We start from the raw sequence: 25,510 nt of genomic DNA, 5'->3' as shown, positions 1-25,510 counted from the left end.
GGGCCGTGTCAGTGGTGCCTCCTCTGCCTAGGGCAGCTTTCCAAGGCCGTGTTAGTGCTCATACCGTGTCTCAGCTGGCAGGAGCTGTCACATCGGGCGGGCTTGAGGCTGGAGCTTTGCACATGCCCCTTCCCCACTCCCTGCTTAGTGCTGCTTAGTACTGCAGGGCAGCCCAGTCCGTCCTTCCACCTCCACACTGGCTTCCTCCAGGCTGACCTGGCTCTTAGGAGGCTCCCAGTGTGTGTGTGTGTGTGTGTGTGTGTGTGTGTGTGTGTGTGTGTGTGTATGTCCTTGACCCCGCCCCGCCCCTTCCTGCACGGTGAGGCTGCCCCTCAGTGTGTGGCCAGCCCATTTATAATTTCTGTGTGCTCACAGATGCTGGAGTAAGGGCAGGACCCCTGCAGCGTGAGCCAGGGGCGGGACTGGGGTTTTAGGAGTGTCTGTGGGCAGGTGTCAGGTGGAAGAGGAATGAATAGGTGGGAGCCACAGCAGCATCGGTGGGTTCCTGGTGCTGATGAGGACGCAGCCCGGCTGAGGGTGGGGCTGGAGGTGCAGGGCTTTGTGGTGCATGGCTGCAAGCCACGGGGGTAGTGAGCTGGATTGTGGAGTCCAGCAGGAGGCCTGGGTGAGCCGGAGTACTTGGAAGAGCAGATCCTGGCCTGGCCAGACATTTTGAGAGGAGCAAGAGTCTATGTGATTGGGTCCTCTTGGGAGCAGCAGGGGCCCGAGTGGGTGGGGCCTTCTAAAGGAACAAGTCCTGGGTGGGTGGGCCTTGGGGAGAAGCCGGTCTGAGAGGCTCTCGGGACTGGGCTCTAGGAGGAGGGGAGTGGGCTGCAGAGGTGATTGGGGTCGGCTGGGGCCGACACCGGCTCTGGCTCCGTCAGCATCTAGCTGTCTGTGCGTCTCCAGTGTGTGAGGCCGGCGCTAGGCCTCCCTCTTTCAGAGACACGAGAGGAGGTTGGAGTTACTGCTGTCCTCAGCATTTGCTGATGTCCTGGCAGGGACCTGTGTCTGTGCAGCAGGGACCTGTGTGCCAACTGAACACAGGCACAGATCCCAGGCTCCCCAGTCCCTGTGCAGCTTAAAACAGCCTGGAACCTGGGGCTAGGGCTCTCTGTTCGTGTCCTCCTGATGCCTTTCCTGTTAGGAGGGCAGTGCTCTCGCTGCTCACTGCTGCGTCTCTGTCCCTGTGGGAGGTGACACTGGAGTCTGGCCTCTGAGGACAGGGCTGAGCATAGCTTCTGACGCTGTTTGAGCCCACTGCACAGGGAAAGGCCTTCAAGGTTACAGTGTTGGGTTAATATCACTCGGTGTGCCCGGTGTGTCCGCGACATACATAGCTGGGGAGCCCTTAGAAAGTGGGGGTGGCCCCACAGGATGAGCCCTAGTGACAGGTGCCCTGCTTTAGTGAGAGCGGGGACAGCGACCGCCTGGGTCTTCTGCCTCAGGTCCCCTGCTCATTAGAAGGATGAACTCAGCATCGGTCCAGAATGTCCCTGGTGTCGTCGGGGAGTGGCTGAGTAGAAGCAGGTCCCTGCAGCGTTGCCGAGAGCTGGGCAGTCCTTGCCTAGGAGTTGGACCTGTTGGCTTCCATACAGAGCTTTCTGGTCCCCTGCCTCTGCCCTGTGTCCCAGCTGCTGTTGATGACAGCAGAGGAGCTGTGAGATGATGCCCCTCTGGCTGGGATGCAGGCGGCTGTCACACAGTCCCAAGGGACTGCACTGACGCTCCTGCCGTCCCCTTGCAGGACCTGAGCAGCCCCAGCCAGTACGACACTGGAGTGGCACTGACTGGTCTGTCCTGTTTTGTCACCCCAGATCTTGCCAGAGACCTGGCAAATGACATCATGACCCTGGTGAGTTTGTGTGTGCCCGCACCACCCCTTACCTTCGTCTGGTGATGCCCAGAGTTGAGCCCTCACTCTGAGGAGACAGAAACAGGCCCTCGAAGTGGCTGTGTGTGGCCGGGGTGGATGGGACCGAACAAAAGTCAGCCTTGGGCCGGGCGGTGGTGGCGCACGCCTTTAATCCCAGCACTCGGGAGGCAGAGCCAGGCGGATCTCTGTGAGTTCGAGGCCAGCCTGGGCTACCAAGTGAGCTCCAGGAAAGGCGCAAAACTACGCAGAGAAACCCTGTCTCGAAAAACCAAAAAAAAAAAAAAAAAAAAAAGTCAGCCTTGGGTTTGTCCCCTGGATCCTGCCTGGTGGTCTCAAAGTTCATCAGTACAGGGGAGCGGGGAGCCCGCTGTCCCATCCAGATCTAGAGGTACCTGTTGCAAACAGTAAACAGAGCTGCACTGGGACACCCCCCCCCCCCCCCGCCCATCTGCCCCTTTCTGTGGTGACTGCAGCTGTTGTGACGGATTGTCCAGCCCATTGAGTACAAGTGTGGCTTGTGCGGCTTCTCAGATAGTTGCCAGCACAGGGCTGGAGAGCATGCAGGGCCTGCCTGGAGCCTGATGAGATAAGGGGTCCCCTGCCAATCCAAGTTCCGAGACTGACCTGGAGGAGGCTGGAGTGAGGGCAGCCGGGGACAGGGCCACACGTTAGACCCAGAAAACTTTACAAGTGGCTTTCTGCCCTCCGTGGGCACAGCACATCTAATGAAGGAGGGAGGCGGCCTGAGCCAGGCTAACATGCAAGCTGGGGGCAGCAGGGCCTGCTGTAGGGTGGTTGGAGGGGGTGAGGTGTGAAAGGGTCAGAAGTGCTGGTGACTCCCCGGGCAGGTGAGTTGCCGACCACCCCAGTGTACCCACAGATGTCTCACACGAAGCCGTACATCAGGAAGAAGGCGGTGCTGATCATGTACAAGGTGTTCCTCAAGTACCCTGAGTCGCTGCGTCCTGCCTTCCCCCGGCTCAAGGAGAAGCTGGAGGACCCAGACCCAGGTGGGTGACGGGAAGTTCTGCCTAGCCATCCTGTGAGGATGGGAGGGTGGGGGATGATGGGAGCCATGTGGTCCCCACTGCAAATCTCCTTTGATCCACAAGCCACAGTACACAGTGAGTTGAGACTCCCATGGCTCCCAGGGCCTGAGTGGATTGTCAGGCTGCAGCTTGCTGTGAGACCAGCAGAGCCCGGGGCCCTGGGAGCCATGCAGCTGTGGCGAGCGAGTGAGCGAGCGAGTGGGTCAGTCCTGCCATCCTCCACCTCTGCAGAGATGACAGACCTACAGGGTGCCGTAGACCCTACAGCTGGCCCAGGAGCCTCGAGGGGCTGGCGAGCATGTGGAGGCTTTAAATGCCATTTGATTGAAGTTGTGGTCATTTAGGATTTGAGCCCAGGAACACCGCTTACGATGAGACACACAGGTAGAGTGGCCACTGTGTCCCTCACAGTGGCTTGTCCTGGGAAACGGAAACACACGGAGGCTCCTAAGAGGAGCGCGCTTGGAGGTGGAGCAGGCCCTGTGGCCGGCACCGCGTGTTGCAGTGGCCACACAGGCCCTTGGGGGCAAAGCGTGCCAGGAGATTCCTAAGACTGGGTACAGGGGCCCGCTTGGCACTTTGTACATGGGGCAGGCGAGTGTGCAGGTTCTGGGTGTGTCCACAGCAGGGCCTCAGCCTCCCAGCTTGTTGCCCTGCCTGCCTGCCTGCCTGCCTGCGGCTGTTGGCTGGCAGCCTGGGGAACCGGGTCCCTCCCCGCCCCGAAAGGAAGAGAGGAGGCCAGAGCACCTCCAGCTCTGCAGTGAGCTTGTCCACATGAACCAGGCGCTCCGGGCATTTCCGTCGTGGTGGCTCCGGGTCACCTAAGGAACTTATTGTCAGGCTAAGACAGAACTCTAAGGGCAGCCTGGGATGTAGGCTGAGGCCAGAGGCTGGGCTCCCTCAGCACATCCTAAAGCCTGGATCCCATCCCCAGCTCCACATAGAGCAGGTGTGGTGGCACAGGCCTGGCAGTGGAGGCAGAGGGTCAGGAGTTCAAGGCCAGCCTGCCTCCGTGAGACCCTGCATCAGAAAAAGTGAGCTGCTGAAGTGCCAAGAAGCACTCCTTCCGTCTCAGGGAGGCGGCTCCTGCTGCGACTCCACTAGACAGGACAGATTCTCCACTCCTGTGTGTGCACGTGGGTATCCGTGTGTGCATCTGTGAGCGTGTGTGACTGTTTGAAGGCAGGGTGGTGTTTAGCCCAGGGCTGTGTGAACCTTTCCCGCCATTCTACCCCAGCCCTGCCAGACTGGGCAGCAGTGACAGACCAAAGAAAGAGTCCCTCAGGTCTGCTCGTGACAGCATGGGCAACTTGTGGGTGGTGACCACTGTGGAGTTTCCCTCCTGCGTCAGTACCCAGTCTCAAGAAAGCAAAAGGGCAGGCGGTGGTGGCGCACGCCTTTAATCCCAGCATTCAGGAGACAGACGCAGGAGAATCTCTGTGAGTTCAAGGCCAGCCTGGTCTACAGAGTGAGTTCCAGGACAGCCAGGGGCTACATAGAGAGACCCTGTCTCAAAAATACAAAACCAAGGGGCTGGCAAGATGGTTCAGCAGTTAAGAGCACTGGCTGCTCTTCCAAAGGTCCTGAGTTCAATCCTCGTGGTGACTCACAACCTTCTGTAATGGGATCTGAGCTCTCTCTGGCATGCATGCAGACAGACCACTCAGCACGCATACCTGAAACGAAACCAAACAAAACCCAGAAAGCCGAAGAGCAAAAGGGAGATAGATATACAGCCGGAGAGAGGGCTTGGCTGTCGAGAGACTGTCCCCTCTTGCAGATGACCCAGGTGCAGTTCTCAGCACCCCACTGCAGCTCACAGCCTCCTGGCACTCCGGATCCTTCTGGTGTGCAGACCCTGCAGACCTGTGCTGCCCAGGCTTACATGCAGCACACACTCATAACAAATAAATGGTACTTAGAGGGTGGGGTGTAGATAAACCGTTGTGTCCCGAGCAGGAGCAGTGTATCCTTAGAGCAGCGCGGGGACCATTCGCTGTACCACATGCTGTGTGCGTGGTGACAGTCCCCAGTGTGTCCCCAGGCTTCTGCCGTGAGCCCTGTGGCACAGGTTCTTGTTGTCCAGGGTGTCCCTGTAGATGGGCAGCTCCTTCGCTGTGGTGGGCGTGTCCGGCTCTTTGGTTACTGATGGGGACGTCCCCTGTAAACAGGGATGCCCTTGTTGACAGAGATACCACCTTGGTAGCAGAACATCCCACTCCTTGCTGATGTGGACCCATCTCCTGGTCTTTAGGGGTGCAGTCTGCGGCTGTTAATGTCATCTGCGAGCTAGCACGTCGCAACCCTAAGAACTACCTGTCCCTGGCCCCGCTGTTTTTCAAGCTCATGACATCCTCCACCAACAACTGGGTCCTCATCAAAATCATCAAGCTGGTAAGTGCAAAAGGGTGGGGTGTGTGCTGGCCTGGATCCGCAGTCTGCGGATCTCCCAGTGACCACAGCGCCTCTGTCCTGTAGTTCGGCGCCCTGACTCCTCTGGAGCCCAGGCTGGGCAAGAAGCTGATTGAGCCGCTCACCAACCTCATTCACAGGTAGTTACTCCTCGGCCACCATCCCTGGGCAGGGACATTGGTGCTGCTGAGACATCGACTGCTCTCCACCCTCTGCCGAGGCCAGTCTGTTCAGTCTGTTTGGTTTTTTGTTTTGTTTTGTTGTTTGTTTTTCGAGACAGGGTTTCTCTGCATAGCTTTGCACCTTTCCTGGAACTCACTCTGTAGCCCAGGCTGGCCTCGAACTCACAGAGATCCTCCTGGCTATACCTCCCAAGTGCTGGGATTAAAGGTGTGCGCCGCTGCTGCCCGGCCTGTTTGGGTTTTTTTGAGACACATTTCCCTCTATAGCCCAGTCTTGCCTGGAATTCACAACCGTCCTCCTGCCTCCTGGGTGCTGGTTGTGAGTGCACACCACTACACTTAGCTCAGTGTAGTCACCTTTCACTTGCACTCCACATACCCAGCAGTGCGTTCGTGTCACCCTTTGCTCTCCTGGGGCCCCAGCGCCATGTCGTGTCCCCCTGGACTGACCCTCTGGAAGGGTGACCTAGGAGGAGCTGTAGGGCAGGGGTGGGGTCCCCGGGCTGGGGCTCCAGAGAAGTTAAAAGTCTTGGGCTGCATTCCCTGCCTGAGAGGACCATAGTAATCACCATGGTGTCACAGGGCTCTAAAGGGACAGTAGTAGTGGAGTGACCTTGTTAGTGTGTGACACTGTTTGGGCTGGTCCTCACACTCTCCTCTCTCTCAGCACCTCTGCCATGTCCCTGCTGTACGAGTGTGTGAATACCGTGATTGCAGGTGAGTGCTGACCATAGCCTGCCAGGAGGGGGCTGGTTGGGTGGGGGGTCAGCCGCCCTCTTGAGCTGCTATCAAGCTAGGAGAGGATGCAGGCCCTCTTGCTGGAAGGAGCTGAGAGGCCTGAGCTACCTAGGACCCAGAGCATCTGGATAAGGTGGCTGCCTCCTGCCCAAGTCTTCTTCTCTGGTGCTGGTGTAAACTCAGGTGTCTGCATGGCTCATCTCCCAGCTCTTCCTCAGGCCTCTTTGCAAATCTGAGAGGTTAGTCTCCCATGTGGGGACAGAGCCCAAAACCAGCACATGTCCACCTGGGAGGCAGCATCCCACTTTTCCAGGCTTCCCCCAGGCCCCTCCAGCAGAACTGAGCTGCGATAGTTCTTTCCTCCAGGGCTTTACAGGCCCAGGGAATTAAGCGCATCCACAGCACTGGAAGACAGACAGGCAGATCCCTGGAGCTTGCTGGCAGCCCCTTGAGTCCATCAGCGGACTCCAGGGTCAGTGAGAGACCCTGTCTCAAGAAACCAGGTGGGAAGGATTTCAGAAGACGCCTGCCGTTCACCGTTGTCTGCACACACGGCACACAGCGTACCCAAAATAGAGACTTGGGACTTGGGCCCAGCACCCTTGGGCTTGTGATTGAGCATGGCTCTCCTGCCTGGGTGGAAGGAGCAGAGGGAAAGGTGGCATGAAGGGGTGAGCCCGTCTCCAGGCCACAGTGATCACAGGAGAGTCCTCAGGACTCACATAGCCACCCTTGCATGACAGGACCTAACTGTCAGCCACAGGAAGAGCAGTCAGGGCTTCTAGAACTCTCCCTGGCAGTCAGATCATGCTGTGTCCTCAGCCACAGGCTGGTGATGTGTGGATTGTCGTCATCTGAGAGCTCCCCAAATCCATGAGGTCTTGGGGGCCGCTCTCCAGCATAGGTCTGCACTCCCAGAAGTCAGAGAGGAACAGGGACTGTGCGTGAGCCTGTCTTAGGTACCAGGGCTTCAGGTCAAAAGTTTCTCCTGTTTGGGAGGGTGGGAGACCCAGGCCCAGGCGGTAAGCTGCCTTCTGAACACGCGAGTCTCCTGTCAGCCAGCCAGGCCCCTGTTGGTGGGGATGGGTCGGTAGGGTGGCAGTGTCTGACCCAACAGCACTAACCTCATCCTCCATGTGCCCCAGTGCTCATCTCGCTGTCTTCCGGCATGCCCAACCACAGCGCCAGCATCCAGGTGCGTCTGCCAAGAAGGAGCCATGCAGATCAGTAGAACTAGGTCTTATGGGTGGCCAGGCCCAAGGCTCCTCAGCCAGTCGGGAAACCATTGTGGTGATCACCTCCAAATGTGTTTTTCTCAGCTGAAATCTAAAGGAAGTCCTTTACACAGGCACCTCCTTTCCCCACCGCACCTCCTCCTGCCCTGTTGGAGCCAACTTCAGTCTGCCTGGGCAGCTGCAGACTGCAGACAAGGGATGCCCCCACTTGCCTTCACTGGCACCTGCAGATCCACTCTGTCATGCTGAGCAGGGTCTCCAGTGAGAAGGCTGCAGTCACCTCCCCTTCCTGTACCCAAATGCATGCCATTGGTCGGGGCTGGTGACAGGCTGCAGAGCATGGTGGTCGGGTGGAGACCAGCTGGAGCCTGCCTGGGAAAGCCTGACCACTGTGACGTTCGTTCCTCCTCAGCTCTGCGTTCAGAAGCTGAGGATACTGATAGAAGACTCGGACCAGAACTGTAAGTGACCGCCCCTGCCAGGGATCATGCCTGAATGCCGTGCCTGGGGTTCAGAGCCCACCTGGCCGCCCGCCCTCTGCTGTCCTTGTGCGCTCCAGCACGCTGACTGGGTTGGGCAGTCGGGTCACCGTGGGGAGGGCACTGGGTGCTGCACAGGCAGCGCCCTGAACGGCAGGGCCGGACCGAGTGTAGTGTGGAGACAGCAGGCATGGGGATAATCTGGGCTGCACTCAGGCTCAGCTGTTTGCGCTCACTCGTGAGTGTGTCAGGTTCAGGATCCAGACCTGCCTGGGCCTCAGAAACCAGGTCTGAGCCACAGGCTTCAAGGTTATGTCTGGCTGCCTAACGAGTTCAAGGCTAGCCTGGCCTGCATAAACCTTGTCTCGGAAATAATTACTGTAAGGTCTGCGGAGCAGAGGCCGCTGCAGGAGAGTTGGGAGTTTAGGGCCAGCCTGGTTCCACACTACGACGCCCTGTCTCAAAGCAGAACGGGCTGGCGAGATGGCTCAGTCGATACAGCGGCTTGCCACCACACCTGCCGGACGCCCTGATTCCTTTCCTGGACCCCACGTGGTGGGAAGAGAAATGACGTTTACAAATGGTCTTCTGACCTTGGTGTACACCCCCATACAAATGAAAATGGGATTGTTTTTCATTTGAAGGAGAGGGAGGCTGGTGTGCGGGTACACCTGTTAGGGTAGCCCTTGGGAGGTGGAGGCAGAGCCAGGGTTCAGGTGCAGAGTCTCAGGCTAGCGTCGGCCTGGTCCTCAGGGAGGGAGTATATGGTGACCTGCTCTTGCCTTCCTTGTGTCTCACACTGCTCCAGAATGGGGTCGTTTACTGACCCAGACCAGGTGGCAGGCTGGGCCATCTGTTGATGAGCGGCCACCTCAGAACCTGTCGCAGATTGAGGCTTCTGGGTGCAGAGCTGTCGTCTGTGGCTCTGCTTCAGTCTCCCCACTTTTCCGTGAGGCCCACACTGGGCCAGCAGTGACCTTTAGAGCATGTGGGCATGGTCCTTAGACCACCGTCACTGCTGTTGTTTTTGTTTGGGGTTTTGTTTTGTTTTGCTTTTTTAAAGATTTATTTATTATGTATACAGCATATATGACTGCAGGCCAGAAGAGGGCACCAGATCTCATCACAGATGGTTGTGAGCCACCATGTGGGTGCTGGGAATTGAACTCAGGACCTCTGGAAGAGCAGACAGTACCTTAACCGCTGAGCCGTCTCTCCAGCCCTTGTTTTGTTTTTTTGAGACAGGATTTCTCTATGAAGCCCAGGCTGTCCTAGAACTTGCTCTGTAGAGCCGCCTACCTCTGCCTCCCGAGTGCTGGCATTAAAGGCGTGCACCACAACCGCCCGGCTGGTTCCTTTTTTTAAATACACATATTTTTTTAAGTTCTTTGTAAGTTTTTGCCATTTGTAATTAGGCGTTCATGTGTGAGTCTGTGCTCGGAAATCCCAGTGCCTATGGAGACTGGAGGCACCTAATGTCCTGGAGCTGGACTTATGTCAGAGCTGCCCGATGTGTGCTGGGAACCAGACTCGGCTCTTCTGGAGGAGCAGCGCACACTCTGCTGCTAGGCCAGCGCATAGTACACACGCGGTTCTTACCCTGCCGGGTCCTGACATCTGCTGCCCCGGTTTCCAGAAGGCCGTGCCTGTGGACCATGCTGTGATAGGTTGGGGGGTGGGCATCACAAAAGTGCCAGCTGGGGCCACAGTGGCCAGAAGTGGTGACACATTCCTCCGTTGCACCCATTGGCCATGGTATTCCACTGGGTGTCTGTAAGCTAATGGCCACTTGGTCTCCACAGTAAAGTACCTGGGGCTGCTGGCCATGTCTAAGATCCTGAAGACGCACCCCAAATCTGTGCAGTCCCACAAGGACCTGATCCTGCAGTGCCTGGATGACAAGGACGAGTCCATCCGCCTGCGCGCACTCGACCTGCTCTATGGAATGGTGTGTGTCCCTGTGCCCAGGACGCGGGCCCTTGCAGCTTCAGCACCCGGCTCAGCGGGCAGCACCTGTCCCGGCTGTAGGAAATGGGGCCTCAGTCAGCCTCCCCTAGTCAGACACATGCTGACTCCTGCCCGGGGTGACCGCTGTCTGGGGAAGAAGCCGGCTCTCCTGGGTTCCTGAACTCAGTCTCAGCTGTCATCTCACAGCTGGTCACGTCCACCTGTGCTGACCAGCAGGCTCTTCTCCCGCAGGTGTCCAAGAAGAACCTGATGGAGATCGTGAAGAAGCTAATGACCCACGTGGACAAGGCCGAGGGCACCACCTATCGCGATGAGCTGCTCACCAAGATCATTGACATCTGCAGCCAGTCCAACTACCAGCACATCACCAACTTCGAGTGGTACATCAGCATCCTCGTGGAGCTGACGCGGCTGGAGGGCACCCGCCACGGCCACCTCATCGCCGCACAGATGCTAGATGTGGCCATCCGGGTCAAGGCCATTCGCAAGTTCGCCGTGTCTCAGATGTCGGCACTGCTTGACAGCGCCCACCTTGTGACCAGTAGCACCCAGCGCAATGGCATCTGTGAGGTGCTCTACGCGGCCGCCTGGATCTGCGGGGAGTTCTCGGAGTGAGTTGGTGTGGCCCTCAGAGGGGGCCCAGTGTGGCCTGGTGGAGGGACGTGTGAGCCCTCTTGCCAGGCTCCAGGAGCATGTAGGTGGGTAGGCCGGGGTGTCTAGTACTACATGCCACCTCAGATACCTGGCTCCAAGGACACATGACAGCTGTGACCCAGAGCAGGTGTCGATTTGTTGTTAAATATCCAACTTGTCCCAGAAGTCTACTGGAGAGCACATTTCTCTGGAAGAGTCACAAAATTTACTTAGCACCTCCCAGTGCCCCAGGGCTCAGCCCATGCAGCCACTTCTCAGTGCTCCTTTGAGGACCCAGTGGGGGGTCTCCTCTCTGAACCCACAGGGCAGCCACAGAGTGCACATGGATGTCAGAAGTGCGTTGAGGAGTGTTTGGGTTTGTGGTGCCGAGCAAACGCTTTTTACCAAGAACAGTGACGGCAGCAAGTGGGTCGCATGGGTCCTCTGTGCCTGCTGGTGATAGTCTCATCTTTGCCGTGGTTTTTCAAACCGTGTCCCTTTTTGTGGAATTCGTGGTTCTTACTTAGTTCCCCACATCTGCTTAGTGAAAGCGAGTGCCCCAAGTTTGCACTTTAGCTGAGAAGTCTAGACCCCACATCCCTGCCCTGGCTTCCTTGTGAGGTAGGCCTGTGAGTGTGCTCAGGAGCCTCATGCAGTCCCTGTTCCCCAGGCACCTGCAGGCGCCCCAGCAAACCCTGGAGGCCATGCTGCGGCCCAAGGTCACCACACTGCCCGGCCACATCCAGGCTGTGTATGTGCAGAACGTGGTAAAGCTGTACGCGTCCATCCTGCAGCAGAAGGAGCAGGCCGCCGACACCGAGGCTGCGCAGGAGGTCACCCAGCTGCTGGTGGAGCGGCTGCCGCAGTTTGTGCAGAGCGCTGACCTGGAGGTGCAGGAGCGGGTAAGGCCTGCAGGCCGGGGCTCTGCTCGTGCCCTGTGAGCACATCCAGGGCTGGCATGGTGTCCGTCAGGAGTGGGGGCTGTCTGCTCACACCTCATGTGAGGCAGCAGAGCCTCCAGCAGGGCGCCTCCTAAAGATCCCACAGTTCCTGCCCCCCAACACACCTCCAGCTGGGATGCTGTGTGAACGTGTGTGCCCACATAGCTAGGTCTGGACTCACAGGGCGGGTAGCGTTACCAGGGACCCCCATGTCTAGAGACGCTCTTGGTCTCCTTCTAGGTCCTTGTCCTGGACAGAGCCAGTAGATGGAAGGGATTTTCTCCTATTTCTAAAGTGAATTGTTCAAGTATCCCCTAGCTCTGCCCACCTGAGGGTTGGGGTCCGTGAGCAGGGGTTGTGGTGTGGATGAGAAGCGGCCTAGGAGGTGGGCAGGCCCTGCTGCTGTTCTGGGAGCTGGTTTGGGATCCTCTCTGTTGGTTTGTTGTGGGACGGGGCTTGAACCCGGAGGTGTGTGTCTCAGGCATGTGCAGTGTCTTCATGCCCAGCCTGGGACAGCCTGGCCAAGGTCCTGGGCTGATACCTGGGCATGGGGCCCAGTGGCCAAGGCTGCTCCTGGCACATCATGGTAATGTAGGTTCCCACTGAACCAGGTGCCGTGAGGCTTCTACTCGGTCTCTGGGGACCCTTTGAAGAGGTCAGGTGTGGGTGCTGACGCATCTGTGCTCAAGGAGCTCCCCCGGCTGAGCCCCGTGGGAAGGAGGAACCCACCCCGAGCCACACGTTGACTTTGTTGGGATTGATTGTACAGCTGTGTCTTGAGAATTCGAGCCAGCATAGGATTGAGGGGCTCCAGGGGGTCCCCCTGAGATGACATTACTGAGCTCCCTCCTGTTCTGACCGGGCCTTGTCTCCCTGTCTGAGACAGTAAGACATGATGAGGTCTGTGGCAGAGCGAATGGGGAGGACAGGCCCCACACCGTATCCTCAGGCACGCCACTCGTGACCCCTGCTCCCCTAGGCGTCCTGCATCCTGCAGCTGGTCAAGCACGTGCAGAAGCTACAGGCAAAAGGTGTGCCGGTGGCCGAGGAAGTGAGCGCCTTGTTCGCTGGTGAACTGAACCCCGTGGCCCCCAAGGCCCAGAAGAAGGTCCCAGTTCCTGAAGGGTGAGGATTGGGGATGTGGGGGTGATGGGGCTGCAGCCACTCAAGTGGTCCCTGATCTAGGAAATTAGATAGCGGCTCCCATGCCCCAGGACTGGCAACCATCCAAGGGAACAAGAGACGGCCACTGTGTCCTGGTGCTGTGCACCCCTGTTCTCTGGTCCTTCTGGGAGTATCCTTGCCGGTCATAGTCCTCCCAGATTCCATGGCCCCTGTCCTGGTCTGCTGTTTCCTCCCAGGCTTCCTGCCTTCCCATCTCTGTGTCTTCTCTCCGGGGCTATGGCATCCTGCCTTGCCTGGCCCCTGTGATGCTGATGTTGAGAGATGTCACAGGCATATGGTGGGCCAACACAGAGGAGACCAGGCCACCATGTGACCTCCTCTGTACATCCCAGCCTAGACCTGGATGCCTGGATCAATGAGCCACCTTCGGACAGTGAGTCTGAGGATGAAAAACCCAAGGCCATCTTCCATGAAGAGGAGCCCAGGCATGCACGGCGCCGGCAGCCTGAGGAGGACGAGGAAGAGTTAGCCCGGGTGAGCATGCCGTCTCAGGAGCACCCAGCACAGGGCAGAACCCAGTTTGGGTCTCCTTACAAAGAGTAGCTGATGGTCAGGCCTGGGGGCACCTGAGGCTCTGCCATACAACCAGCCCCAGCCTGTGACCCAGGCCAGAGGACCCTTAGGTCCCACCTTGCCCTCCTGGTGGCGCAGCCCTCCCATGAGCCCCCTTTCCTGGACCCTCAGCAGAACACCAGGGTGGGCAGACCCAGGCCAGTTCTGCTCCCAGGAGGCCAGAACCTCAGGTGGTCTGTCTGCCCATTCCTGAGTGCTGCTGCTGGGAGATAGGCTCAGCGGTCGGCCTACCCGTGAGCTCTGCCCCTTGAGGGGGTCCTCATGTTTCCTACTCTGACTCCTCCCTGCCCACCTGGGTCTTGGGAGATGGACAGGCACTTTTCTGATACACATACTCACGTAGAGTCCTGTCCCCACAGCGGCGAGAAGCCCGGAAACAGGAGCAAGCCAACAACCCTTTCTACATCAAGAGCTCCCCGTCCCCACAGAAGGCAAGTGGTCCTTGAGAGTCCCCCCACCAGCTACCATACTGAACCCTCCAAGAGGGTAACGTACTTAGGGCCAGGCCTTGGGGAGGGAGCTGTGCATGTGTAGTCCCGGCTACAGCTGAGCAGAGCTGGGCTGCGTCCCGGTCTTGGTAGAGAGCCTGACGTTCCAGGTGGAGCCCATCTAGACTGCCTGGAGGTGCATGCTCGGCCCCGCTGGCCCATTGGACCTACAGGAAGTGCTGGCATCTCCGCTCTTGGCAGTTCCTCAGGGCCCCAAGGGGTTTCAGCCAGATCCTGCAGTGTGTCAGAGTCGCTGGTGAACCCTGTGGCCCCCCAGGGTGTGAGGGACACCTGCTCTGGGTTAATGTGGACTGCTTTCTCAGGTGGACAGAGCAGGCGTTATTGGTCCTAGCCCCAGGGCTCTGTGAGGAGAGCCCCTGCCCGGCATGCGTGAGCTTTGGGTTCCATCCCCAGGGCCACACAACCAGGTGTGGTCACCTAGGATTCAGGAGACAGACCGGAGAAGCAGAAATCTAAGGTCGCCCCTTGGCTACAGAGTGAGGTTGAGGCCGGCCTCTAGTCCGAGTCCAAAACAGTGACAATCGTGGATAGATTTAGGTGTAAATAGCCTATGACATCACTTTCCAGGGCTGTGGTCCCAGGCCCCCACCTGTCTATGGAACCTGAAGCATATGAGTAATGCTCCCATGCTGCAATGGGGGCCACCATTCTCTGGCACACAGGGTTCCCCTCTCCTGAGTCCCCGAGGCACATTGACACCCTGTGGTCCCTCTTTCAGCGATACCAGGATGCACCAGGTGTGGAGCACATTCCTGTGGTGCAGATCGACCTCTCAGTGCCTCTGAAAGTTCCAGGCGAGTGTCTCCTTGTCTTGGGTTCATGAGTGGGATGTGACAGAGTTTGACAGAGTTGCGGGCGTCTGTGAGCTCTGGCCGTCCACATGTCCCCGCAGGCATGCCCATGTCGGACCAGTATGTAAAGCTGGAGGAGCAGCGGCGGCACCGGCAGCGGCTGGAGAAGGACAAGAAGAGGAAGAAGAAGAAGGAGAAGGAGAAGGGCAGGCGTCGCCACAGCTCCCTGCCCACAGAGAGCGACGAGGACATCGCCCCCGCCCAGCGCGTGGACATCGTCACCGAGGAGATGCCCGAGGTCAGTCCCTGCCCCGCCCCGTCACGCAGGCCTCCACGAGGAACATGGTTTCACTCCAGTCTGTGAGCTGGCAGCCATGGCCCTTACCTTGGGCAGCTGGCACATGGGTGGTGTGGGCATGACTGTCCAGGCAGGTCTGTGATTTGGGCCGAAGTGAGCCTCCACCAGGACAGCGTGGTTGCTAGTTGGCTGAGCCCTGACCTCTCCATCCCTTCCATCCCTCAGAATGCTCTGCCTAGTGATGAGGATGACAAAGACCCCAATGACCCCTACAGGGCGCTGGACATTGACCTGGATAAGTAAGTGATGGGTGAGGAACAGACCGAAGACTGGGTGGGGTTGCTCTTCGGGTGGTGAGTCCCCATTCCCGGGGCGCTGGGACAATCCTTGCCATGGTGGGGCTCTGCGCTGTGCCCGGCACGGCGCCTGCGCTGTGAGCGGGAAGGCCCGAGCTCTTCTCCAGCGCTCGTTAAAAGCCTGCCCTGGCCCCCAGAACCCAGGAACCCGCTGGCAGCCAGCCTGGCTGAGTGAGGGGGCTCCAGGGTCAGTAAGAGACAGACGACACTGCCCTCTGCCCTCCCCGTGACTGGACACGTGTGCACCTGGACAGACATCCACATCCCACGTGGGCATGGGCACGCCCTGTTCACATCCGGAATGTGGGAGGAAAGACTGGGGTGCTTAGTCGTGCAGGGAATGGGGTCCGTGCTCCGGAACTGCAGCTGTCTGGGGACTTGCTGGAGCCTCAGGATCTGTGGGGCCAGCAGCCCCAGGGGGGTCACAGCTCACCTGGTTGACCCACCGCCTCCTCCCCAAGGCCCTTGGCTGACAGCGAGAAGCTGCCTGTCCAGAAACACAGGAATGCTGAGACTGTGAAGTCCCCCGAGAAGGAGGGCGTCCCTGGGGTGGAGAAGAAGAGCAAGAAGCCCAGAAAGAAGGAGAAGAAGCCCAAGGAGAGAGAGAGGGAGAAGAAGAAGAAGGACAAGAAGGTGTGTGAGGGCCCCAGGCTCGGGCCAGTGCAGAGCCAGGGCCGCAGAGGGTGGGACCGTGCAAGCCCAGCGAGGGCCATGCCCAGGGAGCCGCTGTTCTGGGCTAGCCTTCTACAAACCAACTGAGTGCTGGGACCAGGCCTGGGCACATGCTGGGGAGGGGGTACTCACCCTGCCCATCCCCAGGCTGCTTCGCTTCGCTTCGGTTTGGTTTTTGGTTTTTGGTTTTTTTGAGACAGAGTCTCACATTGTAGCTCTGGTTATCCTGGAACTCTCTCTGTAGACCAGGCTAGACTCGAACCCACAGAGATCCATCTGCTTCTTTCGCCCAAGTGCTGAGATTAAAGGTACTTGACTCGCAGGATACTTTTTACATTGCATTTTGAACTAGATCTCACTGAGTTGTCCAGGCTGACCTTGAATTTGCAATCCTCCTGCCTCAGCCTCATGAGTAGCTGAGATAACAGGCCTGGCTAAAAATAGATTTTATTTGTCGAAGGCTGGGATCAAGTCCAGGGTCCCACCCATCAATGCAGCCAGCCTCTGAGGTGTGGCTTGGTGGGGTGGTGTTTTGGAGACTGCCTGTCGGTCTCTTGCCCAGGTTGTACCACCAGCCAGCTCACAGGCAGGATGGATCCCAGCACTCAGGAGACTGGGGGAAAGGATTGCCATGACTGCTAGGCCAGCCTGAGCCAGTGTGAGAACCTGCTGCTTGGCTCTAACACCGCTCCAGTCACCACTTAGCCCAGCTGGCTTCCCGACTGACTGGTGGCTGTTGCTGCCATCTTGGCCGAGCCCCTGTGGGGTCCAGTCAGCAGCCAGGACTTGTGCTATACAGCAGCCAGGCTGGGCTGGGGCAGGGAGGCAGGAATGGCCACCAGCTGGAGACCAGCCCTTGCCCTTGGCCCTCCCTGCCTTTGTCAAAAGTGTTCCTCTTATGGCTTCAGGGTGAGGACTTAGACTTCTGGCTGTCCACCACCCCGCCGCCGCCTGCTGCTGTCCCTGCTCCTGCCCCATCCACAGTGAGTACCTGCCCCGCGTGTCCTCAGAGGTGCCGCCTGTATTTCCACAGCAGCCAACCAGTGCCAGGCTTCTCCCTGCAGTCCAGCCCACCAGGATGGCCTGGTCAGCCGGTGTCGGCTGTCCTGTGGGACCCTGCTTAGCAAGGCTCAGGGAGGCAGAGGGGTGGTGGCCAGCAGGACCTTTGTCCACAGGTGTCCTTTGGAGAATGTCCCCCGCCCGCAGGTGGGGGCAGCACTGGTTCGGGGGGACTCGGAGTTCCCTATTGCTTCTCAAGCTGGAGCCCTCGGAGCAGTCGGGGAAGAGCACCCCATCCTCCACCCCATCCTCCACCTCACCCCGACCTTCCCCGCTTTGCAGGAAGAGCTTGCTGTGAGCACTGTCACCCCAGCTAAGGACGAGGGTGAGGAGCTCAAGAGAGAGGAGCCAGAGGACGAGGATGTGGACGAGGACCGGGAAAGGGTGAGGCACAGCACCAACCACTTCCCTGAAGTGCCTGCAGCTCTCATGCTTCCCCACCATTCCCTTCCAGAACCTTCCATCACCCCAGTAGGAAGCCTCACTCGTGAGCAGTCTGCCACACCGCTTCCTGACCCCTGTCGCCCTTGAATCCCCTTTCTGTCTCTGGACTCGCCTGCTCTGCATATTGGCTGTCATGGAGTCCACACTAGGTGGCCTCTGTTGTCTGGCTCTCTCATTGAGACACACCCCACACACCCCCGCCTTTTTTTTTTCAAAGATTATTTTAACACTGGGTGTGGTTGTGCACATCTTTAATCCCAGCACCCAGGAGGCAGAGGCAGGAGGATCTCTGTGAGTTCGAGGCCAGCCTGGGCTACAGAGTGAGTTCCAGGAAAGGCGCAAAGCTACACAGAGAAACCCTGTCTGAAAAAACAGAAAAAAAGAAAGAAAGAAAGAAAAGAAAAGAAAAACCAACAAAAAGATTATTTAAGCCTGCCTGGTGTGGTGGCTCATGTCTAAGAAACCCCGCCTCGCCCCCCATAAGAAAGCTGATTTTAGTTGTGTGTGTGAATGTTACTCCATGGGTCCTGGGATCTGAACTGAGCTTCTTCGGATTGAGCAGCAAGCACTGTTCACCACCACGCCATCAACCCAGCCCCCAGCCCCATGGTTTGGTTTTGGGTGTGTGTGGTTTTTCTTTTTATTTTATTTGCATTGGTGTTTTGCTACATGTATGACTGTGTGAGGATGTCAGATCTCATTACAGACAGTTGTGAGCTGCCATGCGGGTGCTGGGACTTGAACCCGGTCCTTTGGAAGAGCAGTCAGTGCTCTTAACCACTGAGCCATCTTTCCAGCTCCATGTGTGGTTTTTCAGCACAGGGTTTCTCTGTGTAGTCCTGGCTGTCCTGGATCTCGCTCTGTAGCCCAGGCTGGCCTCGAACTCACAGAGATCCTCCTGCCTCTGCCTCCCGAGTGCTGGGATTATAGCCGTGCACCACCACCTCCTGGCCACTCCATGTTCTTGAAATCCCTCCATGCTGTGTAGTGTGGGAGCCTTGCTCCTGTGGGTGGCTCTGTGATGCTCCAGTGTGTGACTGGTCTTCAGTCTGTCTTCAGTCTCCTGCCCCTGACCTGTCAGCCCCAGAGTCCTAGCTTTGCTGTCCCACCTGCTCCCTTCCTGCGGTCCCTACCGTGTGACGTGATGGGAGAGTGGTGACCAGGGCCTCTCGCTGGAACAAGGGCCTGAGCCCAGACTCTGCTTCAGAAATCTTCCCGGCACAAGAAGAAGAAGCACAGGAAGGAGAAGGAGGAGAGGCCACGAGACAAAAAGAAAGCCAAGAGGAAGCAGGTGGCCCCGCTGGAGAATGGTGCGGCGGCGGAGGAGGAGGAGCCCATCCCGGTGAGCATGCGCACCACCCTGCCAGCTCAACCTGGAAACATGGCTTCCGTTCAGAGAGAACCCAGAGCCTCTGGAAACCGTGCCCTGTGGGGGGAGCTGACACCGCATGGTGGGGGCTCCTGCTCCTTGTGAGCCTGTCCCTGTCCATGAGATACCTGTGATGGCCAGGGCCCTGTCACCCACAGCTGACGCTGTCTCTCCTTCCCCAGCCCATGTCCAGCTACTGCCTTCTGGCTGAGAACTCGTACATTAAAGTGGTAAGTGACACTGGGCTGCCGCAGGGGGATGGCCGTTGCTGGGGGCAAACCACCACCAGAAGAAGCCTTGCAGGGCTGGCGCCAGTGGCCAAGCCCCAACCCGGACCAGACATTGCCACCAGTGTGGGACCGCTGTGGCCGGCGGCCCAGCCACAGCTGCAGAGCCCAGTGTGGCCAGGCCACGGGAGGACAGCGTTGCTGACGGGACCAAGCGGCCATGGCAGCATGCACACTGGGGCAAGAGGCGGGAGGATTCCAAGTTCAACACCAACCAGGACCATAGCAAGACTTTGTCTCAAAGATCAAAAAGACAGGGGCTGGTGTAGCTTCTTGAAGAGTGTGTGGAGGCCGAGGTGCTGAGGGCCCAGGCAGCTCTCACAGAGCAGCCACTGTCCTTGATCTTGGCCGCCGGGAGCTCTCTCCCCTCAGCTGGTCCCTGGTTCTTGACTCTGCCCTTACTCATGCAGACTTACGACATCCAAGCCAGCCTACAGAAGGACAGCCAAGTGACGGTGTCGGTCATCCTGGAGAACCAGAGCAGCAGCTTCCTGAAGAACATGGAGCTCAACGTGCTGGACTCGCTCAACACCAAGATGGCCCGGCCGGAGGGCTCATCGGTGCATGACGGTGTGCCCGTGCCTTTCCAGCTGCCCCCCGGTGAGCTCGCCCGGGGCCCTGGTGTTCACAAGGCAGCTCTGCTCCTTCCCCTCGTTACCTGGGCTCCTGCACAAGGGACTTAGCTAGAGCTTCCGGGGACAGCCCAGGCCCCAGGCCCCAGGCCTCCCTCATGTGGGGAAGCCCGTGTGCTGGGCTTGCCCCGGGACAAGGCTGGGGTCTAGGGCCAGCAGAGGGAACCCACTGTTTCTGTGACTCTCCAGCATCCCACCAGCTGTGACACCCTAGAGTCAGTGCTGGCTTAGACCCCGGCCCTGCTGAGTGCCGGGTCTCCCCCCAGGTGTCTCCAATGAGGCGCAGTTTGTGTTCACCATTCAGAGCATCGTCATGGCTCAGAAGCTCAAGGGCACGCTGTCCTTCATTGCCAAGGTAGGCACTGGGCAGCGGCCATGGCCAGGGCTGAGCCCACTCTCCCCAGGCTCCAGCCCCTTCGCCCTGCCCCGGGGTGTCAGGCACCCCACAGCTGCAGCTTCCCTTCTCACAGGACGACCAAGGGGCCACCCACGAGAAGTTGGACTTCCGGCTGCACTTCAGCTGTAGTTCCTACCTGATCACCACGCCCTGCTACAGGTGTGTGTGCCTGCACCCCACCAGAGCCTCCCAGGGGGAGGTCATGCGAGACTCCCTGAGACTCCTGCCAGTCTGCTGCTTTCTCCCAAGGCCACCTCTTCCCTGCTCTGTCCCCAGGACCGCCCTGGGTGCCGGATCCTGGTGTCTCGCACACCCCAGGCTGCCTTGGATCCCGGAGTAGTCCTCTGGCCTCAGCATTCCGGGCGGGGCTGGGGTACAGGCCTGACACCCAGGCCCGCCATCACCCCGTTCTCTCCTCCACAGCGATGCCTTTGCCAAGTTGCTGGAGTCAGGAGACCTAAGCATGAACTCTATCAAAGTCGATGGCATTAGTATGTCTTTCCAGAACCTCCTGGCAAAGATCTGTTTCCACCACCATTTTTCCGGTGAGCAATGTCGCAGTGACAGCGGTTCCACCCCACAAGTGTCACAGGAGCCACCCTGACCCCAGTCAGTCCCTTCCCACCCAGGGCCTTCCCCTCAGCCCCCAAGTGCCGTCTCCGTGGGCCCCAGCCCTCGGCAGCCCGGGAAGTGTGGCCTGACTCCCCCATCTGTTACAGTTGTGGAGCGTGTGGACTCCTGTGCCTCCATGTACAGCCGCTCCATCCAGGGCCACCATGTCTGCCTGCTGGTGAAGAAGGTGAGCTCAGAGTGCGTCGGCTGCTCCTCAGGGAGAGGCTGAGCCTGCCTGTCGGGGCTCCCCCACCCCCGGTAGACCAGGCCCCAAACCCCATAGCTGTCCCAGGTCCCCCTGGGTGAGCCGGGGCCTGAGGAGGGAGGGCAGGGCAGGGCGGGCTCAGCCTGTCTCAGGCCCGTGGCGGGGTGGGGTGCGCAGCTGCCTGCCTGCCGAGCACCCCAGAGGCTGAAGCAGAATCAGAGATCCAGGCCAGTTGGGGCGTTTGGGTTCAAAACTACAGTGGGGCCTAGGCCCCAGATGAGGGAGGAGGGCGGCCCTCCCCACAGGCCTGGGCAGTGTGTGCTGTGGCCCCCCAGGGTGAGAGCTCCGTGTCGGTGGATGGCAAGTGCAGTGACGCCATGCTGCTCAGCAGCCTGCTGGAGGAGATGAAGACCACGCTGGCCCAGTGCTGAAGGACGGCGAGTGCAGGTGCCCGCCCGGCAGAGCAGACAGACGCCACAGGCCTCGCCTCCTCCTCGTCCTGTGTACTGTGCCCACCCAGCATTAATTTAACGCCCGCCTCCACTGTGTGACTCCGAGGCCCTGTGAGGCATCAACTTTCTGTTACCCTCTTTGTTCTGCCCTTGCACCCCCTTGGCAAGGAAGGCCATTCCAACCCAAGCCGGCAGGGGCTCCCGGCTCGGCTCCCGTTCTTGGAGGTAGCTGTGGGGCCCCAGGTTTCCAGCGAACAGCGGGGCTGATGTGGCCCCACTCTCGTGCCCCCATGCCGCCTCTGGAGGGACTGACTGACTGGAGGTGTCTGGAGGGGTGCCCGGCCAGCTTAGCACCCCTCTCCCCATCCGCGCGGCCAGGTGATGGAGTGTGCTTGTGTGTGGGTCAGCTTGGCTGCTGGCAGCAGGGACCGCCCTCTGATTTCTTCTTCAACAGAATTCGGGGGTCTGTTTGGGGGTCCGTGGAGGGGCGCAGTCCATGCCCTCAGTCGGTCACTACACATGGGTTGTCCCGCACTGGGCCACAGCTGTGGAGGCTGAGGGCCTTGCAATGGAGACCGTGCATCCTGAGAGCACTCGGTGCTCACCCAGCCGCGCCGGGCGAGGGGAGCGGAGCCCAGCCTGGTCCCCCCTTCAGCTGGGTCCTGCCACAAGCCGAGCCCTCCTGAGGTGACGGTGGCCGTCCTGAGGACTGCTGTCACTGAGCATGCAGAGAACTGTCACTGACCCCACGTGACCTCCAGCTCTATGATGTTCCATGATTGATTTGCTGTCGACATTCCCATGTGAAGAGAGAGATCACGCTGCTGACGATCGGTGTCACGATGACCCAATAAAGAGTCGCAAAACATGTTTGCCTGTTGTGTCCTCGCGGTACTGCACAGCAGTCCCCAATGTGCCTCAGGCTCCTGGGGGACAGCGAGTTCCCCCAGCCGCCTCCTGTGGGTGCTGTCACCCTCATTAAGTACTTCCGTGTGAGCATGAGTGCAGCCACAGGCCAGGCTGCCCTGCACCATCGCTTTCCACTCTCAATGCTGGCGTTCAGATCTGGTCCTCGGGCATGCGCAGCAAACGCTGTCACTCACTGAACTGTCTGGCCATTCCTCCTTTTAAAAAAGACTGTTAGCCAGGCGGTGGTGGTGCACACCCTTAATATCAGCACTCCAGAGGCAGAGGCAGGAGACAACCAGGGCTACACAGAAAACCCTGTCTCAAAACAAAAACATGAAGATTACCATCATGTCTCTGTCTACCATGTGTGCATCCTGTGCCAGGAGAGGGCGCTAGGTTCCCTGGACCTGCAGCTCCCGGTGGTGGTGGTGAGCCGGACCCTCACTGAAAACCTGGGCGCTGCAAGAGCCCCAACTGCTGAGCCCCTTCTTCAACCCCCAACCCCCCCCCTTTTTTTTCCTTCGTCTTTCAAAAGACAGGGTTTCTCTGTACAGCCCTGGCTGCCCTGGAACTCGCTCTGTAGCCCAGGCTGGCCTCGAACTCAGAGATCTGCCTGCCTCTGCCTCCAGAGTGCTGGGATTAAAGCCTGCGCCACCGCTACCAAGCCGTTTTGTTTTTTGAGACGGGGTTGCTCCATGTAGCCCTGGCTGTCCTAGACCCCTTTAAAAAATAAAAAATAAACAAGCTTTCTAATCAACTTCATAAAAAGTATTCTTGTAACTGAACTTCGGCCCACATGCCCAGCAGGTTGCAGGTGATGGATTCATATTTTCTAGGCTCAAGGATGGGTGGCCTCTGCACGCCACAGGGCCTGACTGACAGCAGAGCTTGCTTGGCAGGAGGTAGGCGCAGGTCAGGTGGGTCAGCTAGTTAAGGTGGTCTGCAGCACTGGCTGAAGGCGAACCCGAAGCACGGTCAGGTAGGGGCTCCCAGAAAAGCTGCTCCGCCTGGAAGCCTGACACCTCAATGCGCCAGGGCAGGGCCAGGCAGTGGATGCCCCAGGTCTGTCTGTCTGTCAGGAAGGGCTCCCTGTTCAAGTCACACAGGCACAGCTTGAGGCTTCAGCTGGACGTGGAGGAGCAGGCTGACCTGGCCGCAGCCCCACAGGATCCACGCATCCTCCCTCTCCAGGGGCTGGTGTCTAATGAGGCCCTGAGGAGGACCCCTGGCCACCTTCCACGCGAGACCGGGAAGCACAGCCCTTCCTAGCTTCTCTGTCCCCGAGAGGGCAGTGTGCAGGGAGTCAAAAAAAAAACGAGGCACTGACGTCCAAACAAACTGGCCCAGGGGCCCCAACTGAAGCACACATCCCTTCTTAAAAAAAGATTACAGCAAAATGACAGGACAGACGTGGCCCCCGAATGAGTCCTGCCAGCACTCCACCCAGCAGCCAAGTGCTTGTTCCCAAGGGCAGGGCTCTGGGGCTCTCCAGACTCCAGCTGCTGTCACTGTCACTGAGAAGGGCCAGACGCCCTCTGGGGCGTCTGCTGGCCTGGTGGCCTGTTTCACCACACTTGCGGCCAGCGACCTGCTCCAGGGCCGGGGTCCCCGGCTGCCTGCACTGCTGGGTTGACTGCATTGGAGGCTGTGTCTGCCATGGTAGTGAGGGCTGCTCAGTAGTTCCCATGGGCAGTCCAAATCGAGGGTGCAGGAGTTTACACGAGGGTCCCTCGGGGCAGAACCCCACGAGGTAATTCACACACACGACTCTCTGAGTGTGCCGGTGCCTGCACAGGGGACCACGCTTACGGAAGCCTCGGTCACACCAAGGGCGGTCCTTGATCTTGAACTCAGGGTCACCGTGCAGGAAGGGGCACTCCTTGTTGCCGCATGCCCCGAACTCACGCATCTTGGTCTTGTCGTCTCATGCAAGAGCTCACACTGGCCCCCTTTCTTGCACAGTCCTCCCAGCCAGTGTGGGCACACAACCGTCTTCTCACCACTAATGTGGCGGAATGGACACGTGTCCCCTTTGCCGCAGGCAGCTTTCAAGAAGAATTCACAGACAGCAGCCCCCGACTTATCCATGCCAGCGAAGGGCAGCGGCTGCGCCCCGAGCTCCGCTCCACGGCGATCTCCAAGTTGAACTTGATGTGGTCCACGCTGGCGATGATTTCCTGCATGACAAGGGATGCCAGGCCTAGGACCCCTTTCTTACTAACTGCTCCTGAGGCTGTGAAGGGAAACGGGATCCATGTCGGCTGCTCACCGCCACCGTGTGGGGACAAGGGAAAGAGTCACTTGTCAGTCAGCAGACACTGAGCCCTGTCAACTGCAACTTCCAAAATGCTGCTGGGCCCCGGGCCCCGGCCAGTGCCCCTGAGGCCACGCCTCTGAAGTGCAGTGCAGTACCCTGTCTCAGTGCTCGGCCCTGGCCAGGACCCAGAGAAGTCACCCTGTCAGCCGTCGGCGCACAGAGCGACCCTTGCTCGTGCTTTGTGACTGGCCGCTGACTGCAGCTTGAGCTCCCGACACGGACCCCAGCCGGCGCTGCCCTACATCCCAGTCCCTCTGGAGGAAAGACCTTAGATGCTACACTTGGTGCTCCTTGTCAGAACGCATCCACGCTTCCTACCCTGCAGCTGCGCTTATGAGCAGGAACCGCAGGGACGTCCACGGAGGCATGCACCCGTCAGCGGGCCAGGGAGACCGGGCGGAGGCAGAAGTCCCTGGGTCTCCTGCATCGGCCACCTGCCAACCCAGCCAGCCAGCTCGGCTCTGGTCCCCAGCTGCCAGGTGCTCTGTGTGGTGTGGCCCACCTGGCTCTCCTGACCAGGAAACCCCAAACACACTAACCGGGCCCAGCTTTCACCCCACTGCAGCGTCCACCCTGAGGCGGAGGTAGGAGGTCAAGGCCAGTCTGGGCTTTCGAGCGAGACCTTTACCTCGAAGGTGGGGAGGGGCAGGACTGGGGTCCATGTTAACACCAAAGCCAGGCGGCACAGCTGTTATCCCAGCAGCAAGGAGATGAGGCGGAAAGAGGTCAAGGACTTCCGCCACCTGGCATGCCCCAGGCCATGTTTGAATACGAGAGCTCCCGCCTCAACAAGAACAAACCTGCCCATAGGCACTCAGGAGTACCGGGATAAAGTACAGCCCGGCTGTGTGTCCCTCCCTCGGTGGGTAGGAGACGCGGACCTCCACACCCACACGTGTCAGTAAAAGCCCGTGCCTCCAGCCGGCTCTC

The 25,510-nt window shown here is 59.0% G+C and overlaps 1 protein-coding gene and 1 pseudogene across 1 annotated transcript in view; one reads left to right on the top strand and one right to left on the bottom strand.

Annotated features, from left to right (window-relative positions):
- Positions 1 to 22,222, top strand: part of Ap3d1 (adaptor related protein complex 3 subunit delta 1) — a 34,904-nt gene extending 12,682 nt beyond the window's left edge. The window contains exons 5-31 of the mRNA XM_028861169.2: positions 1,748 to 1,855; positions 2,757 to 2,886; positions 5,180 to 5,319; positions 5,404 to 5,477; positions 6,187 to 6,236; positions 7,403 to 7,452; positions 7,905 to 7,953; positions 9,774 to 9,919; positions 10,171 to 10,550; positions 11,243 to 11,474; positions 12,493 to 12,638; positions 13,031 to 13,172; positions 13,631 to 13,702; positions 14,499 to 14,574; positions 14,673 to 14,869; positions 15,095 to 15,168; positions 15,687 to 15,858; positions 16,806 to 16,880; positions 17,239 to 17,340; positions 18,608 to 18,742; positions 18,952 to 18,999; positions 19,467 to 19,656; positions 19,955 to 20,043; positions 20,159 to 20,244; positions 20,509 to 20,630; positions 20,805 to 20,884; positions 21,238 to 22,222. Of these exons, the coding sequence (XP_028717002.1) occupies positions 1,748 to 1,855; positions 2,757 to 2,886; positions 5,180 to 5,319; positions 5,404 to 5,477; positions 6,187 to 6,236; positions 7,403 to 7,452; positions 7,905 to 7,953; positions 9,774 to 9,919; positions 10,171 to 10,550; positions 11,243 to 11,474; positions 12,493 to 12,638; positions 13,031 to 13,172; positions 13,631 to 13,702; positions 14,499 to 14,574; positions 14,673 to 14,869; positions 15,095 to 15,168; positions 15,687 to 15,858; positions 16,806 to 16,880; positions 17,239 to 17,340; positions 18,608 to 18,742; positions 18,952 to 18,999; positions 19,467 to 19,656; positions 19,955 to 20,043; positions 20,159 to 20,244; positions 20,509 to 20,630; positions 20,805 to 20,884; positions 21,238 to 21,333 (3,261 nt within the window). The 3' untranslated portion in view covers positions 21,334 to 22,222. The remainder of the gene's footprint in view (positions 1 to 1,747; positions 1,856 to 2,756; positions 2,887 to 5,179; positions 5,320 to 5,403; positions 5,478 to 6,186; positions 6,237 to 7,402; positions 7,453 to 7,904; positions 7,954 to 9,773; positions 9,920 to 10,170; positions 10,551 to 11,242; positions 11,475 to 12,492; positions 12,639 to 13,030; positions 13,173 to 13,630; positions 13,703 to 14,498; positions 14,575 to 14,672; positions 14,870 to 15,094; positions 15,169 to 15,686; positions 15,859 to 16,805; positions 16,881 to 17,238; positions 17,341 to 18,607; positions 18,743 to 18,951; positions 19,000 to 19,466; positions 19,657 to 19,954; positions 20,044 to 20,158; positions 20,245 to 20,508; positions 20,631 to 20,804; positions 20,885 to 21,237) is intronic.
- Positions 22,223 to 23,189: 967 nt separating this feature from the next.
- LOC119086502 lies at positions 23,190 to 25,480 on the bottom strand (annotated as a pseudogene).
- Between the last annotated feature and the right edge of the window lie 30 nt (positions 25,481 to 25,510).

The sequence above is a fragment of the Peromyscus leucopus genome, chromosome 22 (assembly GCF_004664715.2).
Source record: "Peromyscus leucopus breed LL Stock chromosome 22, UCI_PerLeu_2.1, whole genome shotgun sequence".
Lineage (NCBI taxonomy): Eukaryota > Metazoa > Chordata > Mammalia > Rodentia > Cricetidae > Peromyscus > Peromyscus leucopus.
This window is presented reverse-complemented; position numbering and strand designations above follow the sequence as displayed.